This window comes from Pleurodeles waltl, chromosome 8 (assembly GCF_031143425.1).
Source record: "Pleurodeles waltl isolate 20211129_DDA chromosome 8, aPleWal1.hap1.20221129, whole genome shotgun sequence".
Classification (NCBI taxonomy): Eukaryota; Metazoa; Chordata; class Amphibia; order Caudata; family Salamandridae; genus Pleurodeles; species Pleurodeles waltl.
The window spans coordinates 1,512,662,718-1,512,681,674 of NC_090447.1; the positions used below are offsets into that span (position 1 = coordinate 1,512,662,718).

General features: G+C 47.5%; 1 protein-coding gene across 1 annotated transcript in view; it reads left to right on the plus strand.

The window, feature by feature from the left end:
- LOC138249273 (immunoglobulin superfamily member 2-like) overlaps positions 1-18,957 on the plus strand; it is a 42,991-nt gene that overhangs the window by 11,755 nt on the left and 12,279 nt on the right. The window contains exon 2 of the mRNA XM_069203235.1: positions 3,692-4,072. Coding sequence (XP_069059336.1) covers positions 3,692-4,072 — 381 coding nt within the window. The remainder of the gene's footprint in view (positions 1-3,691; positions 4,073-18,957) is intronic.

Below are 18,957 nucleotides of genomic sequence, written 5' to 3' on the forward strand. Positions count from 1 at the left end.
GTGGTTTATCTGGAAGTGTAGTTGTGGTTGTCCAGCGTAGGCCAAAGACCCACAGTAGCAGTTGCACGAGTTGACCAAGAGGTGGGGATGGTGCAACTCAGGCTAGAACTCAAACATCACCGTGGTGGTCAGCTTGTCCACTCAGAGATTACCGGATTGCAGGAGCATCCAGAGAGCGGGGAAGTTCATCTAGTGGAGGGGAATATTAGAGGACAAACAGGAGGAGAATGAAATATACAGGAATTTAGCAATTGGGGCGATTCAAGGCCATTTCTGAAACTGAGATAGTGGTGCCCATAGGGGGGATTTCTGACTTCTTTGGAGAGTAAAGAAGGAAACATGATCCCATTGATGTTAATTTGCTTGATAGAGGATGATTATGAGTTCAAAAAGAGTAACTAACTCCAAAGGAGGCTGAGTTGAAAGGCATGGTTATTGGTGTCACATTTATGGAGATATGGAGAAGAACCATGAGCAAGGGCCCATAAGGAGATTGGAGTGCAATAAATTGCATTATTGAGGGTGAGAAACATAAGAATGTTATGTGCTTCTCACGTTTGATCTCGCACGGACATGATCACCTCTTCTCCCCCTCCTCTAACTATTGTCAACGCTTGGAATGTGTTGATTCCACTACTGAATATCAACTCCCAGGATATTGTGGTACAATAATATCCAGGATAGAATATCGTGGGACAACATATAAAAAGGTGAGTGCATATAGGAAGTAGAGATTTATTATTCCTTACTCCACATCTACATACCTTGAAGATATATGTACCGTGTAATTACATATATGAGGAGTCAGGTATTAAAAATCTGGACTTACTTACCTGTCAATATTTTATTTTCAACATTTTGCCCTCAATATTGTGTCTCATCGACATTCAGGGGTCAATATTGAGAGTGTACGCCAATGGGTTTAATTCTGAGAATCCGAACGCTCTACGTCTAGCAGATATGGACTGCAGTCACATGCTTGCAAGGATGAAAGGCTGAATGTGATTGATGCAGCTGCCCCCACACGGGGAACATTTTTCATTGGCCCCTATTTGTTTTGATATGGTGGTGTGTCACCTAAAGAAAGCCTCTTTTCTGCTTTTGGGATTAATCTTCATGGCCTCATTTGTCTTTCTGAGACTGATTCAATCCAGACTCCATCCTTTATTATTTATTTTGTATTTATCTCTGTTTTTGGTGTATTCTGAAGTAAATCTCAGAATTTTCTGGATGCGCATCTTGGTTTACGGGCTGGTATAACACCAAAATTGACTACAGGAAGAGCATGCTAGGCCCTCACACTGCACGTTTTTTAGGGCCGAGCCTGCAATAGCATGTGTTAGCATATGTGTCTCTCTTGTGAGACACTGTTGTTAACAAACAGGCTTGGAGCCCACCTATTGCTTACCATTTTTTGGCTTGCATGGCACTCTTCTTTACAGCCTTGTAACTGGTCACTGCAGACATAGCATAATTTCCGTTCCTTTCTGTGGAGCAGGGACCAAGCACTGATTGATTCGACTCCAGGCATGATTTAAGTACTAGTTTGTCCTTTTTAACCTTTAGAACCCTGTAAACAAAAGATGTGTGACTGGTAAAAACGTGACTAGCAGGACAAACACAATTGCAAAGTTTTTCTATAGTTTCTTTTATTTTGCCAAGTCTTCTTTTCTCACTTTGCACTCATGTTGTGTTTTTGTTTCTCATGTGCGCTGTTCTCAAAAGATGACAATTATCTTGTTCTAAATACTTCAAAACAACATTATTTCTTTCTTATGTGTAATTTCTGAAATTATGCTTTGACACATAACTGTGCAGTATACCCCAATCCACCCTTCTCCAATCCAAGTCGCCCCACTCCAATCCACCCCAATCTATCCCATTTCTCCCCATACCAATCCACCCCATACCAATCGCACCCAGTCCACTCCACTCCACCCCACACCACTCAATCCAATCCATTCTACACTAATTCAATCCACCCAACATCACACCAATTCAATTCACCCCAGACCAATCCAATCCACCCGCTTCATTCAACTGCACCCCACTCCAATCTAAACCACGTGCTCCAATCCACCACACTCAAATCCACCCCCCTCACTCCACCCCACTCTACCCCAATCCATTCCATTCCATCCCACCCGTTCAATCCACTTCACCCAATCAATCCACCACATCCCAGTTCAATTTAATCTACCCCACTCCAATCCATCCAGCCCGCCACACTCCAATCCAATCCAATCCACCCCACTCCAATCTAATCCTCCACCCCACCCCACTCCAGTCCAATCCAACCCACTCCAGTCCAATCCATCCCACCCCAGCCTACTCCACCCCACCCCAGACCTATTACTCCAATCCAATCAATCCAATCCAATCCAATCCAATTCATCCACCCCAATCCAATGTAATCCACCCACTCCAATCCATCCCGCTCCAATCGGCCCCACCCCTATCCAATCCACTTCATCCCATTTCAATCCTCCCTACCCAGTCCACCCAATCCACCCCACTCCACTCAATCCACCACACTGTACCCCACTACAATCCACCCCACTCTACTCCAAACCAGTCCACACCACTACCTCAATCCACTCCAGTCCGCGTCAACCTATTCCACCTCACTCCACCCCACTCTACACCACACCACTCTACAACACTGCACTCTACGACAATCTCTTCCACCGAACATCTTATCTCTACTCCGCTCTACTGAACTCTACGACACTCTACTAAAGTAAATCCACTCTACGACACTCTTCTCCCCCACTTCACTCTACGACACTCCGTGCCAATAACTTTTAGCCATGCTCAACATCAGCCACACTGGTGTACAACATGGCAAAACACATTGCCAAAGCCAATAGCTCCTTTATAAGTGAGAGCTACTGGTTTTACCAATGCTTGTCTGATGACTGCCATTAGGCATGCTCCGATGTCTATAACCTAATGGGCAGCGTGTGACTGCAAAAAGTAGATAAAATCTGAAAGAATTGTCTAATGGCTCTGCGTAAGGGCACTTGAATAGTAGTAGGCTGAGAACTGCAAATGTAGGCTGCAAATTCTATCATGTATGGGTTGTGAGAAATAGCTAAGTCGCGTGCTGCAGATTCTGCCATGTTTGTAGTGCTTCCCAAAAGCAGGGTGGCAGATGCATAGCCAGCTAGAGACACATAAACACAGTGATGGCTAGATAGACCTGGAGAGGGAGACATGGATGTAGAGAGACTGCACTCAATGTTTTAATGTTCTAACCCTACACCTGCCTTACAATACAGCTCCACCTGCTATTTCCATTGAAATAATTGAGATGAGGAAATAACCAGTAGGGTCATATCAGGAAAAATGTCATTTTTGGACTAAAAGTGAGTGTAAGGTGATGACTGAGCCTTCCAGTGGTGAATCTCTTGACACTTTGCACACAGCATTCTTATAGAGATGGACATGTAGACGTGTGAGTAGGGAGGCGAGTGAAAGGATCTGCATGGCCGTCAGTGGCTTGATGGCCTCATCCACAGATGGGTAAATGGGGGGCCCAATGGATGGCTGAATGAAGGGATGTATTGATGGGTGGGTTGGTGGTTTTTGATTGGATGGGTTAGTGAGCAGATACATTAATGATTTAATGAACCTGTATATGGAGTGAACAGTTCAGATTTTCTAACAGTGTTTTTCTCTTTACTTGAAGGTCCAGTGGTTGGCCAGCATCACGTCAAGATGCAGCGTGGACCAATATACAGAACTGAAGGCAGCCACGTGTCGATGTGGTGTAATGTGAGTAGGAACACGGCTTCCGTGGAGCAGATCTTTGAGTGGTCGGTCTTCATGCTGCACAAGCCTGGGGTGAAGCTGCAGATTGTAAGCACGGCTGGGCCTGAATTCTCCTACATGGTGTACAAGGAGAGGGTGCTAAGGAGGAGCGAGATCTTCATTGAGCGGGTCCGTGGCGACTCTGTGAGACTGCACATCGTCCAGCTCCAGGCCAATGACCAGGGGGAGTATGAGTGCTACACCCCCAACATGGCTTCCACCTACTACGGGACCTACAGCGCCAGCCTTCAGCTCACAGGTAAGAGACGCTGCGTATGGAAAGCAGTCTTCAACTGAAGCATCAGCCTTCAAGTTGTAGGTAAGAAACGATGCTTATGCAAGGCAACCTTCAACTATAGCGCCTGTCTTCAAGCCATAGGTAAGAGGCGCTGAGTATGGAAGGCAGCCTTCAACTAAAGCGTCAACCTTCAACTTGTAGGTAAGAAACGTTGCTTATGCAAGGCAACCTTCAACTATAGCGCCTGTCTTCAAGCCTTAGGTAAGAAATGTTGCGTACGCAAAGCAGCCTTTAACTACAACAATAGCCTTCAGGTCGTTGGTAAGAGATGTTGCCTACGCAAAGCAGCCTTTAACTACTGCGACAGCCTTCAGCTCGTTGGTAAGAGATGTTGCCTACGCAAAGCAGCCTTTAACTACTGCGACAGCCTTCAGGTCGTTGGTAAGAGACACTACATATGCAAGGCAACCTTCAACTATAGCACCAACCTTCAACTCATAAGCAAGAGTTGCTGCGTACGCAAGGCAGTCTACAAGTACAGCGCCAACCTTCAACTTGTAGGTAAGAAACATTGCTTATGCAAGGCAACCTTCAACTCCTAGGTAAGAAACGCGTATGGAAGGTTGCCTCCAATAGAGCGCCAGACCTCAAACCATTGGTAAGGGACACTGTGTATGCAAGGCACTAACACTTTTCAGGTACATCAGGCGTAGCAGCCTTCAAAAACGGAATCAGATAAAGTTAACATTTTCAAGGAATTCGAGGTTTACAAGGATTCGTGGTTTTCTGAAAAGTTCTCCTGCGTTCTCTGCCTCTTCTAGTTTAAAGCATTCTGCTACATCATAAGGGGAAACACTCAGTTCTCCTGTGTTTGGTTAGCAACACTGTGATACATCATAAGGGGAGACACTCAGTTCTCCTGTGTTTGGTTAACGACACTGTGATACATCATAAGGGGAGACACTCAGTTCTCCTGTGTTTGGTTAACAACACTGTGATACATCATAAGGGGAGACACTCAGTTCTCCTGTTTTTAGTTAGCAACACTGTGATACATCATAAGGGGAGACACTCAGTTCTCCTGTGTTCCCCTGCCTCGACTGGTTAACAACACTGTGATGCATCATAAGGGGAGACACTCAGGGGGTGATTCTAAGTCTGGCGGGCGGCGGAGGCCGCCCGCCAGACTTCCCCCTCCGAAATACCGCTCCGCGGTCGAAAGACCGCGGAGGGTATTCTAAGTTTTTCCCTGGGCTGGCGGGCGGTCGCCAAAAGACCGCCCGCCAGCCCAGGGAAAAACTCCCTTCCCACGAGGATGCCGGCTCGTAATCGAGCCGGCGGAGTGGGAAGGTGCGACGGGTGCTGCCAAGCAGACAGTGAAATACTTGTAGGGGCCCTCTTACGGGGGCCCCTGCAGTGCCCATGCCAGTGGCATGGGCCCCCAGGGGCCCCGCGACCCCCCCTACCGCCATCCGGTTCCCGGCGGGCGGACCGCCGGGAACTGGATGGCGGTAGGGGGGGTCGGAATCCCCTCGGCGGCGCAGCTAGCTGCGCCGCCTTGGAGGATTCAATAGGGCGGCGGGACACTGGCGGGAGACCGCCAGTGTTGCCGGTCTGACCGCGGCTTTACCGCCGCGGTCAGAATGCCCTGCGGGGCACCGCCGGCCTGTCAGCGGTGCTCCCGACCGCCGGGGTCAGAATCACCCCCTCAGTTCTCCTGTGTTTGGTTAACAACACTGTGATACATCATAAAGGGAGACACTCAGTTCTCCTGTGTTCCCCTGCCTCGACTGGTTAACAACAGTGTGATACATCATAAGGGGAGACACTCAGTTCTCCTTTGTTTGGTTAACAACACTGTGATACATCATAAGGGGAGACACTCAGTTCTCCTGTGTTTGGTTAACAACACTGTGATACATCATAAGGGGAGACACTCAGTTCTCCTGTGTTCCCCTGCCTCGACTGGTTAACAACACTGTGATACATCATAAGGGGAGACACTCAGTTCTCCTTTGTTTGGTTAACAACACTGTGATACATCATAAGGGGAGACACTCAGTTCTCCTGTGTTCCCCTGCCTCGACTGGTTAACAACACTGTGATACATCATAAGGGGAGACAATCAGTTCTCCTGTGTTTGGTTAACAACACTGTGATACATCATAAGGGGACACACTCAGTTCTCCTGTGTTTGGTTAACAACACTGTGATACATCATAAGGGGAGACACTCAGTTCTCCTGTGTTTATTTAGCAACACTGTGATACATCATAAGGGGAGACACTCAGTTCTCCTGTGTTTAGTTAGCAACACTCTGATACATCATAAGGGGAGACACTCAGTTCTCCTGTGTTTGGTTAACAACACTGTGATACATCATAAGGGGAGACACTCAGTTCTCCTGTTTTTAGTTAGCAACACTGTGATACATCATAAGGGGAGACACTCAGTTCTCCTGTGTTCCCCTGCCTCGACTGGTTAACAACACTGTGATGCATCATAAGGGGAGACACTCAGTTCTCCTGTGTTTGGTTAACAACACTGTGATACATCATAAAGGGAGACACTCAGTTCTCCTGTGTTCCCCTGCCTCGACTGGTTAACAACAGTGTGATACATCATAAGGGGAGACACTCAGTTCTCCTTTGTTTGGTTAACAACACTGTGATACATCATAAGGGGAGACACTCAGTTCTCCTGTGTTTGGTTAACAACACTGTGATACATCATAAGGGTAGACACTCAGTTCTCCTGTGTTCCCCTGCCTCGACTGGTTAACAACACTGTGATACATCATAAGGGGAGACACTCAGTTCTCCTTTGTTTGGTTAACAACACTGTGATACATCATAAGGGGAGACAATCAGTTCTCTTGTGTTTGGTTAACAACACTGTGATACATCATAAGGGGAGACACTCAGTTCTCCTGTGTTCCCCTGCCTCGACTGGTTAACAACACTGTGATACATCATAAGGGGAGACAATCAGTTCTCCTGTGTTTGGTTAACAACACTGTGATACATCATAAGGGGAGACACTCAGTTCTCCTGTGTTCCCCTGCCTCGACTGGTTAACAACACTGTGATACATCATAAGGGGAGACAATCAGTTCTCCTGTGTTTGGTTAACAACACTGTGATACATCATAAGGGGAGACACTCAGTTCTCCTGTGTTCCCCTGCCTCGACTGGTTAACAACACTGTGATACATCATAAGGGGAGACACTCAGTTCTCCTTTGTTTGGTTAACAACACTGTGATACATCATAAGGGGAGACACTCAGTTCTCCTGTGTCTGGTTAACAACACTGTGATACATCATAAAGGGAGACACTCAGTTTTCCTGTGTTCCCCTGCCTCGACTGGTTAACAACAGTGTGTTACATCATAAGGGGAGACACTCAGTTCTCCTTTGGTTAACAACACTGTGATACATCATAAGGGGAGACCCTCAGTTCTCCTGTGTTTGGTTAACAACACTGTGATACATCATAAGGGGAGACACTCAGTTCTCCTGTGTTCCCCTGCCTCGACTGGTTAACAACACTGTGATACATCATAAGGGGAGACACTCAGTTCTCCTTTGTTTGCTTAACAACACTGTGATACATCATAAGGGGAGACAATCAGTTCTCCTGTGTTTGGTTAACAACACTGTGATACATCATAAAGGGAGACACTCAGGGCCATATTTATACTTTTTGACGCAAAACTGCGCTAACGCAGTTTTGCGTCAAAAAAATTAGCGCCGGCTAACGCCATTCTGAAGCACCATGCGGGCGCCATATTTAATCAATGACGTTAGCCGCCGGCGCTGCCTGGTGTGCGTGAAAAAAAACGACGTACACCAGGCAGCGCCGGCGTAGGGGGATATGGAGCTTGGGCGCCAAAAAATGGGGCAAGTCAGGCTGAGGCAAATTTTTCGCCTCAACCCGATTTGCGCCATTTTTTTCTACTCCCAACCCCCATAGAAATGACTCCTGTCTTAGCAAAGACAGGAGTCATGCCCCCTTGCCCAATGGCCATGCCCAGGGGACTTCTGTCCCCTGGGCATGGTCATTGGGCATAGTGGCATGTAGGGGGGCACAAATCAGGCCCCCCTATGCCACAAAAAAAAAAAAAAAAATAATACTTACCGGAACTTACCTTAATGTCCCTGGGATGGGTCCCTCCAGCCTTGGGTGTCCTGGGCTGGGCAAGGGTGACAGGGGGTGTCCCTGGGGGCATGGGAGGGCACCCCTGGGCTCCTTCCGAGCCCACAGGTCCCTTAACGCCTGCCTTTTCCAGGTGCAAAAAAACGGCGCAAAAGCGGCCGTACATCATTTTTTTTGACCCGCCAACTCCCGGGCGTTAATTTTGCCCGGGAGTGTAAATACGGCGCACATGCCTCGGAGTAAATTTTTTAGACGGGAACGCCTACCTTGCATATCATTAACGCAAAGTAGGTGTCCACGCTAAAAAATGACGCAAACTCCATGGACTTTGGCGCTAGACGCGTCTAACGCCAAAGTATAAATATGGAGTTAGTTTTGCGTCGGAATTGCGTAAAAAAAAACGACGCAATTCCGGCGCAAACAGAGTATAAATATGCCCCTCAGTTCTCCTGTGTTCCCCTGCCTCGACTGGTTAACAACACTGTGATACATCATAAGGGGAGACACTCAGTTCTCCTGTGTTTGGATAACAACACTGTGATACATCATAAGGGGAGACACTCAGTTCTCCTGTGTTTGGTTAACAACACTGTGATACATCATAAGGGGAGACACTCAGTTCTCCTGTGTTCCCCTGCCTCGACTGGTTAACAACACTGTGATACATCATAAGGGGAGACACTCAGTTCTCCTGTGTTTGGATAACAACACTGTGATACATCATAAGGGGAGACACTCAGTTCTCCTGTGTTTGGTTAACAACACTGTGATACATCATAAGGGGAGACACTCAGTTCTCCTGTGTTCCCCTGCCTCGACTGGTTAACAACACTGTGATACATCATAAGGGGAGACAATCAGTTCTCCTGTGTTTGGTTAACAACACTGTGATACATCATAAGGGGAGACACTCAGTTCTCCTGTGTTTGGTTAACAACACTGTGATACATCATAAGGGGAGACACTCAGTTCTCCTGTGTTCCCCTGCCTCGACTGGTTAACAACACTGTGATACATCATAAGGGGAGACAATCAGTTCTCCTGTGTTTGGATAACAACACTGTGATACATCATAAGGGGAGACACTCAGTTCTCCTGTGTTTGGTTAACAACACTGTGATACATCATAAGGGGAGACACTCAGTTCTCCTGGGTTTGGTTAACAACACTGTGATGCATCATAAGGGGAGACACTCAGTTCTCCTGTGTTCCCCTGCCTCGACTGGTTAACAACACTGTGATGCATCATAAGGGGAGACACTCAGTTCTCCTGTGTTTGGTTAACAACACTGTGATACATCATAAAGGGAGACACTCAGTTCTCCTGTGTTCCCCTGCCTCGACTGGTTAACAACACTGTGATACATCATAAGGGGAGACACTCAGTTCTCCTGTGTTCCCCTGCCTCGACTGGTTAACAACACTGTGATGCATCATAAGGGGAGACACTCAGTTCTCCTGTGTTCCCCTGCCTCGACTGGTTAACAACACTCTGATACATCATAAGGGGAGACACTCAGGCCCATATTTATACTTTTTTTGCGCTGCATTTGCGTCTTTTTGTGATACAAAAACTTACAAAATATAATTGTATTTTGTAAGTTTTGCACTGCTTTTGCATCAAAAAGTGACGCAAATGTGGCAAAAAAAAGTATAAACATGGGCCTCAGTTCTCCTGCATTCCCCTGTCCAAAAAAATACAGCATCCTTCTGCACGTCAAATTAAAATTGACCATGCTGTGCACTGAAAGCTACATGGTTAAAAACTCAAATTCATTCTTGCTGTGTCGAATAAAAGGAGGAAAACTGTCTGCTCAGGACTGTTGTTTCACAAACATTGTTAGACTGCCACCACCATTTCATGTCAACATCCCAAGATGTGGACAGTTGTCTTATGTTCATATTAAAGTGTGTGTGTGTTATGTACCTCTCCAGGCCACTGAAGAGGGTTTGGACCTTGGCTTTACCATGGATGGGGCTAGCCCCCAGCACACACACTAAATTATTGTGTTACTTGGGCCAATAAAAAGTCAGGGTACCAGTTTCACATGCAGTCGGGTCACTCAGGGCATGAACACGCGCCCCTTTACCATGCAGGGGACATTTAAATCCCCAAAGATGCCTGTCCCATATAAGACCACTCAGAACCTTACTTCGCCGTTGGAGAGGTCTGATTGTCTGATAGGGAGTACTGGTAGGAAAGTCAATCTGCTTTCAAACGATGCATTCTGGGTTTGTGCTCTACAGTGAAATCTAGGTCTTGTAACGAGATAGAAACCTCAACAACTTGGGATTTCCACCCTTCGTTTCCATCAACCACTCGACTGGCTTGTGATGGGTTTGGACCACAGAGTTGATACCAAACAAGTAAGGCCGGACCCTCCTCAGGGCCCACACCATTGCAAAACATTTGTTTTCAATAGCAGCCCAGTTCTGTTGCCTAAGAAACAGTGAGTGACTGATCAATGCCACTGGACACTCGCTACCCTTCTCATCGAGGTGAGCTAGCAATGCTCCTACTCCTCGTCTGACGCGTCATCCAATCCAGGCAACATTCATAGTCGCCTTACTCATAGTGTTAATGATGATGTGATGCATAATCTCATCTGTAAGATCATTTGGGATATTTGAAAACACATCTGTCACATCGAAGGTGAGGCCATGCGCATTGCATATGGTGTGAGAGTTGTGGTATTGATAATAGACACAGCTCTAACTTAAAATGCACGGTAAGAAGAAGCTGTAGCAACAGCTATGCCAGGCAACTGGCTGATCTCGGTATAGTGTTCCTGAAGCATTTGTTTGCTTTTTTAAAAAGAAATAAACAGTGGCATTAAAGAGGCTTTCAGGAAGTTAGAGCTGCTGTAGGAAGCTGCTAGAAAGAGCTGGTGAGGGGTTTTAAGTAGCTATGATAAAAGGTAATTCGTATACACTTTAAAAATCTATGTGGATTGCTTACGAGAGGTCTCTCTATCCCCAGGCTAGAATGTTGTCCTTTTTGAGGGTAAAGCCAAGGAAAAGTATAAGACATTGATTTTTTTTTTCTTGTTGCATCGTTTGTTTTTTAATAGAGCAAACATCCTTGTTTTTAGGTCATGATTGTCTTCCTTGTAGCTCAAAATGATTTTCTTTTTTGAGCTGTTGAGCCTCGGACGTAAATCTTGTGTCAGGACTTTTTAAAATTTAGATGAGCCTTCGATGCGCACGGATGTGCTACCTCAGTGTTTGAATTACTTACCGGTAATTCCATTACTCTGAGTCCAGTGGGTTGACCTCATGAAGTAATAACTGGAAAACGGGAAGTGGAGTGTGGAGCGTGCTTGTGTGGTGTGTGTGCGTCTCTGAGTCTGCATGTGTGCATGTGCACCTATGAGTCTCTGATATTATTCTGTGTGTGGGGGCCTGTGCTCGTGTGTGGGTCTGAGTTTTGAGGTATTAGTCTAGGTGTTTTCCAAGTTATGGAGTCTCATGTAGGGCACCTTGATTTCATTAGCAGGAACCATGGCTAGCCAAATCCACCAGCAAGCAATGAATCTGGATATCGATGAAAGTATAAATCCAGTTGTGATGGTCAAGACTGGATTTGAAGTTATAGGTTTAGAGAGATTTTGATGTACTCTATGATGAGTCAACTGCGTACACAGTCGAAATAGCCTTTATGGAAGGAGAGTTTGTAGGAGGCTGGCCTGGCTAATAGTGGGTACCTGATGGTACTTACACCTTGTGCCAGGTCCAGTTATCCCTTATTAGTAGATTAGTAGTGTTCTAGCAGCTTAGTCTGATAGAGATAGCTATAGCAGAGCAGCTTAGGCTAAACTAGGAGACATGCAAAGCTCCTACTATACCACTTATATCATATAGCACTATATCATAAGAAAACACAATACACAGATTTACAAAAAATAAAGGTACTTTATTTTAGTGAAAATATGCCAAAAGTATTTCAGAGAATACCCTCACTTAGGAGGTAAGTAATATGCACAAGATATATGTACACAAACCCAAAACAGGCAAGAAACTATAAGAAAAGTAGTGCAAACAACGTAGAATCACAATAGGATGCAATAGGGGAACATAGGTCTAGGGGCAACACAAACCATATACTCCAAAAGTGGAATGCGAATCACGAATGGACCCCAGACCTATGGGAGATTGTAGAGGGTCGCTGGGACAGTAGGAAAACAGTAAGGGTGTCCAAGATACCCCACCCCAAGACCCTGAAAAGTAAGAGTAAAGTTACCCTACTACCCCAGAAAGAGAGTAAAGTCGAGATAGGGGATTCTACAAAGACAACAACTGACTGTGAAGCACTGAAGACGGATTCCTGGACCCGAGGACTTGCAAAGGAAGGGGACCAAGTCCAAGAGTCATGCAAGTGTCCAGGGGGGGCAGGAGCCCACTAAACCCTGGATGAAGGTGCAAAAGGGCTGCCTCTGGGTGGAAGAAGCCAAAGATTCTGCAACAACGGAAGGTGCCAGGAACTTTTCCTTTGGTCAGAAGATGTCCCACGGCGTGCTGGAGGATGCAGAGTTGTTTCCATGCAGAAATAGTGCAAACAAGCCTTGATAGCTGCAAGAGTCACGGTTGAAGATAATGGGTGCTGCCAGGGACCAGGAAGGACCAGGAGGTCGCCCCTTGGAGGAGAAGACAGAGAGGGCGCTCAGCAACAGAGAGAGCCCACACAGAAGCAGGCAGCACCCGCAGAAGCACTTGAACAGGCATTCAAGAAATCTGAGCATGGCAGTTGTCCCAGCACAACAAAAGAGGGTGCCACAAAGTCGGAGGTCAACTCAGCGAGTTGGGTAATGCAGGACGGCGTGCAGGGGACCTGGGCTGTGCTTTGTACGAAGGAAGTCTTGCAAAAGTGCACAGAAGCCCTAGCAGCTGCAGATCACGCAGCACACAGGATTACTATCTGGCGTGGGGAGGCAAGGACTTACCTCCACCAAATTTGGACAGAAGGACCACTGGACTGTCGGGATCACTTGGATCCAGCTCCTGTGTTCCAGGGACCACGCTCGTCAAGATGAGAGGGGACCCAGAGGACCGGTGATGCAGTAGTTTGGTGCCTGTGTTGGCAGGTGGAAGATTTTGTCAACCCACAGGAGATTTCTTCTTGGCTTCCAGTGCAGGGTGAAGGCAGACAGCCCTCAGAGCATGCACCACCAGGAAACAGTCGAGAAAGTCAGCAGGATTAGGCGCTACAATGTTGCTGGTAGTCTTCTTGCTACTTTGTTGCGGTTTTGCAGGCGTCCTAGAGCAGTCAGCGGGTTGATCCTTGGCAGAAGTTGAAGAGAGAGATGCAGAGGAACTCTGGTGAGCTCTTGCATTCATTATCTGAAGAGGAACCCACAGGAGAGACCCTAAATAGCCCTCAGAGGAGGATTGGCTACCTAACCAGGTAAGAGCCTATCAGGAGGGGTCTCTGATGTCACCTGCTGGCACTGGCCACTCAGAGGTCTGCATTTTGCCCTCACGCCTCTGCATTCAAGATGGCAGAGGTCTGGCACACACTGGAGGAGCTCTGGGCACCACCCCTGGGGTGGTGATGGACAGGGGAGTGGTCACTCCCCTTTCCTTTGTCCAGTTGCACGCCAGAGCAGTGCTTGGGGGGATCCCTGAACCGGTGTAGACTGGCTTATGCAAGGAGGGCACCATCTGTGCCCTTCAAAGCATTTCCAGAGGCTGGGGGAGGCTACTCCTCCCCAGCCCTTAACACCTATTTCCAAAGGGAGCGGTTGTAACACCCTCTCTCAGAGGAAATTCTTTGTTCTGCCTTCCTGGGACTGGGCTGCCCAGGGGGGCAGAACCCTGTCTGTGGGTTGGCAGCAGCAGCAGCTGCAGTGAAAACCACCGAGAGCTAGTTTGGCAGTACCCGGGGTCCATGCTGGAGCCCCGGGGATGCATGGGATTGGCACCCTAATACCAGATTTGGCTTGGGGGGACAATTCCATGATCTTAGACCTGTTACATGGCCATGTTCGGAGTTACCATTGTGAAGCTACATATAGGTATTGACCTATGTGTAGTCCACGCATGTAATGGTGTCCCTGCACTCACAAAGTCCGGGGAAATTGCCCAGAACAATGTGGGGGCACCTTGGCTAGTGCCAGGGTGCCCACACACTAAGTAACTTAGCACCCAACCTTAACCCAGTGAAGGTTAGACATATAGGTGACTTATAAGGTGCTTAAGTACAGTGTAAAATGGCTGTGAAATAACGTGGATGTTATTTCACTCAGGCTGCAGTGGCAGTCCTGTGTAAGAATTGTTTGAGCTCCCTATGGGTGGCAAAAGACATTCGGCAGTCCATAGGGATCTCCTGGAACCCCAATACCCTGGGTACCTAGGTACCATATACTAGGGAATTATATGAGTGTTCCAGTGTGCCAATCAGAATTGGTGAAAATGGTCACTAGCCTGCAGTGACAATTGTAAAAGCAGAGCGAGCATAAACACTGAGGTTCTGGTTAGCAGAGCCTCAGTGATACAGTTAGGCACCACACAGGGAACACATACAGGGCACAACTTATGAGCACTGGGTTCCTGGCTATCAGGATCCCAGTGACACATATCAAACACACTGACAACATAGGGTTTCCACTATGAGCACTGGGGCCCTGGCTAGCAGGATCCCAGTGAGACTGTAAAAACACCCTGACATATACTCACAAACAGGCTAAAAGTGGGGGTAATAAGGCTAGTAAGAGGCTACCTTCCTACAGAGTTATTACAGCTAGTGCAGTCAATTACTAATGATTGCATGTGATCTGCCTCCCTATGCCTACATTAGGGCTACAGATCCCACAGACGTATACACCATACCTTTGTAGAGCACGCTATGTCCCAGGGCAAAGAGGTTTGACCACAGGTCATGCATTTATTGGTTTCCATCTGAACACATTGGGGGTCCCAACCATGGACGTCACTTAGTGGCAGCTAGAGGGTACAGCAACAGTCCCTGCTTTGCCGTTTGTCACTTCTGGGACTCCCCTTGCTTTCCCTGGCCTCAGAAGTCAGAGGTCATGAGGGCAGTGGCAGGAACAGAAAGTAAACAGGACTTCCTTGTGCCAACCCCTAGTTCTTCACCAGCGAAGTACAGAGCCGATAAGGACGGGTTGTGGGTTAACCCTGTGATGTCATCATTATAGGGTACATCATGCGGCTTCCACTACCTCTGTGTAAGGAAATGCCTCCTTGGCATTGTTACCCCCTGGCTTTTTGCCTTTTGCTGATGCCAGTTATGATTGAAAGTGTGCTGGGACCCTGCTAACCAGGCCCCAGCACCAGTGTTCTTTCCCTAAACTATACCTTTGCTTCCACAATTGGCACTGCCCTGGCACCCAGATAAGCCCCTTGTAAATGGTACCCCTGGTACCAAGGGCCCTGATGCCAGGGAAGGTCTCTAAGGGCTGCAGCATGTCTTATGCCACCCTGGGGATCCCTCAGCACATGCACACTGCCTCACAGCTTGTGTGTGCTGGTGGTGGAGAAAATGACTAAGTCCCTTCAGAGTGCCATGCCAACCTCACACTGCCTGTGGCATAGGTAAGTCACCCCACTAGCAGGCCTTACAGCCCTAAGGCAGGGTGCACTATACCACAGGTGAGGGCATATGTGCATGAGAACTATGCCCCTACAGTGTCTAAGCAAAACCTTACACATTATAAGTGCAGGGTAGCCATAAAGAGTGTATGGTCTGGGAGTTTGTCAAACATGAACTCCACAGTTCCATAATGGCTACACTGAAATCTGGGAAGTTTGGTGTCAAACTTCTCAGCACAATAAATGCACACTGATGCCAGTGTGGAATTTATTGTAAAATACACCCAGAGGGCATCTTAGAGATGCCCCTGAATACCAGTCCGACTCCTAGTGCTAGGCTGACCAGTTTCTGTCAGCCTGCCACACCCAGACGAGTTGCTGGCCACAAGGGGAGAGTGCCTTTGTCACTCTTTGGCCAGGAACAAAGCCTGTACTGGGTGGAGGTGCTTCTCTCCTCCCCCTGCAGGAACTGTAACACCTGGCGGTGAGCCTCAAAGGCTCACCCCCTTTGTTACAGCGCCACAGGGCATCCCAGCTAGTGGAGATGCCCGCCCTTCCGGCCACTGCCCCACTTTTGGCAGCAAGGCTGGAGGAGATAATGAGAAAAACAAGGAGGAGTCACCTACCAGTCAGGACAGCCCCTAAGGTGCCCTGGGCTGAGGGGACCCCTGCCTTTAGAAATCCTCCATCTTAGTATTGGAGGATTCCCCCAATAGGATTAGGGATGTGTCCCCCTCCCTTTAGGGAGGAGGCACAAAGAGGGTGTAGCCCCCCTCCAGGACAGTAGCCATTGGCTACTGCCCTGCTGACCTAAACACCCCCCCTAAATTTAGTATTTATGGGCACCCAATAACCCAGGAAATCAGATTTCTGCAACCTGAAACAAGAAGAAGGACTGCTGACCTGAAAGCCCTGCAGAGACGACGGAGACCACAACTGCTTTGGCCCCAGTCCTACCAGCCTGTCTCCTACCTCGAAGAAAACTGCAATAGCGACACATCCGACAGGGACCAGTGACCTCTGAAGCCTCAGAGGACTGCCCTGAACCAAAGGACCAAGAAACTCCAGTGAGCAGTGGCTCTGCTCAACAACAGCAACAACTTTGAAACTTTCTTGCAACTTTCAAAGACTTCACTCTTCCCGCCGGAAGTGTGAGACTTCAGCCTCTGCACCCGATGCCTCTGGCTTGAGCTCCAGAGAACCAACACTACAGGGAGGACTCCCAGGTGACTGCGACCTCGTGAGTAGCCCGAGACGACCCCCCTGGACTTTCACAGCGACGCATGCAGAGATAATCCAGAGGCTCCCCCTGACCGCGTCTGCCTATAACAAGGAACCCGACGCCTGGACCAAGCACTGCACCCGCAGCCCCAGGACCAGAAGGAACCGAACCTCAGTGCAGGAGTGACCACCAGGTGACCCTCTGCCTAGCCGAGTTGGTGGCTGGCCCGAGAAGCCCCCGTGCCGTGCCTGAACTGCTGGAGTGACCCCCGGATCCCTCCATTGATTCCTATCACAAACCCGACGCCTGCTTTGCACACTGCACCCGGCCGCCCCTGTGCTGCTGAGGGTGTGTTTTGTGTGCCTACTTGTGTCCCCCCCCAGTGCTCTACAAAACCCCCCTGGTCTGCCCTCCGAGGACGCGGGTACTTACCCGTAGGCAGACTGGAACCAGAGCACCCCTGTTCTTCATAGGCGCCTATATGTTTTGGGCTCCTATTTGACCTCTGCACCTGACTGGCCCTGTGCTGGTGGTGTGGTAACTTTGGGGTTGCCTTGAACCCCCAACAGTGGGCTGCCAATGCACAGGAACTGAGACTTGTGTCTTACTTACCTGAGAAACTAACCATTACTTACCTTCCCCAGGAACTGTTGATTTTTGCACTGTGTCCATTTTTAAAATAGCTTATTGCCATTTTAACTAAAACTGTATATGTTATTGCTCTAATTCAAAGTTCCTAATTTACCTGTGTGGAGTACCTTGCATTTTATGTATTTACTCCAAATCTTGAATCTTGTGGTTCTAAAAATAAATTAAGAAAAGCTATTTTTCTATATAAAAACCTATTGGCCTGTAGTTAAGTCTTTGAGGGTGTGTTCCTCATTTATTGCTTGTGTGTGTACAACAAATGCTTAACACTACCCTCTGATAAGCCTACTGCTCGACCACACTACCACAAAATAGAGCATTAGAATTATCTAATTTTGCCACTATCAACCTCTAAGGGGAACCCTTGGACTCTGTGCACACTATCTCTTACTTTGAGATAGTGCATACTGAGCCAACTTCCAACACTCTGCACATAGTGAAAATAATGCTCACTAACAGACAGAACCCAAGGTCAAAGTGGGTGGAACCATACTTTTTTTGGCCTATGAAAAAAACGTTCTCGTACTTTCTTTAAAAAGACTACCGTCCCCGGATGGTTCATTCCTATATTTTAAATACTGTTGTTGAAGCGTCATGCAGTGAGTCCTCCTGTGCTGTGAATCTGAAGCCAGGCAGACAGCTAAACAAGCCTTCCTGCCAGGGTGCCTGCTGCCCTGAAGGAAATGCAAATGTGCGCAATGAGTTAATCTGCAAATGTAAAGGACGCTTGGGAGCTGGTGGTGGATTTAATTGATTCATTGTTTTTGAGTGGTATTGCAACTGAGCTGTGAAGTGTGTGCTTTATATTGTAATTGTATTTATTTAGCACTCACTACCCCTGACGAAGTGTTGAAGGGATAGTAATGTCAAAAAAATGTATTACGTAAAGTCTGGGCATTGCTAAAATCTATATTTTAGAAGCATCATTTTATCTTAAACCTTTTTGCACTTTTTTGTAGCAGTCTATCTTATACTGTGTGTAATGCAAGTTTGACATACTGACTCACACGTTCACAGTGCTTCCTGTCACAGGCTGTGACCTCGTAGCACTAAAAATACACAAGTCACCACTCTCCACTGCAACAACCAAGAGTTAATTTTGTGGATTTCTGGTTGCACACAGACCTCTGCAGTGCATTAACTAAGAAAGGTTTCATAATGTACTGAAGCGCATTTTTCACTGGGTATCAATTTTTTAATTTATTTTTCATTTAAGCTATGCTTTATTTTATATGTAGCTACCTGACAGTGTAAGACCAAATAAAGTACAGAATAGTCGGTTTTTTTACCACACCTTCGACCCCCCCACGCTCACTGACCGCACCCCCACTGCA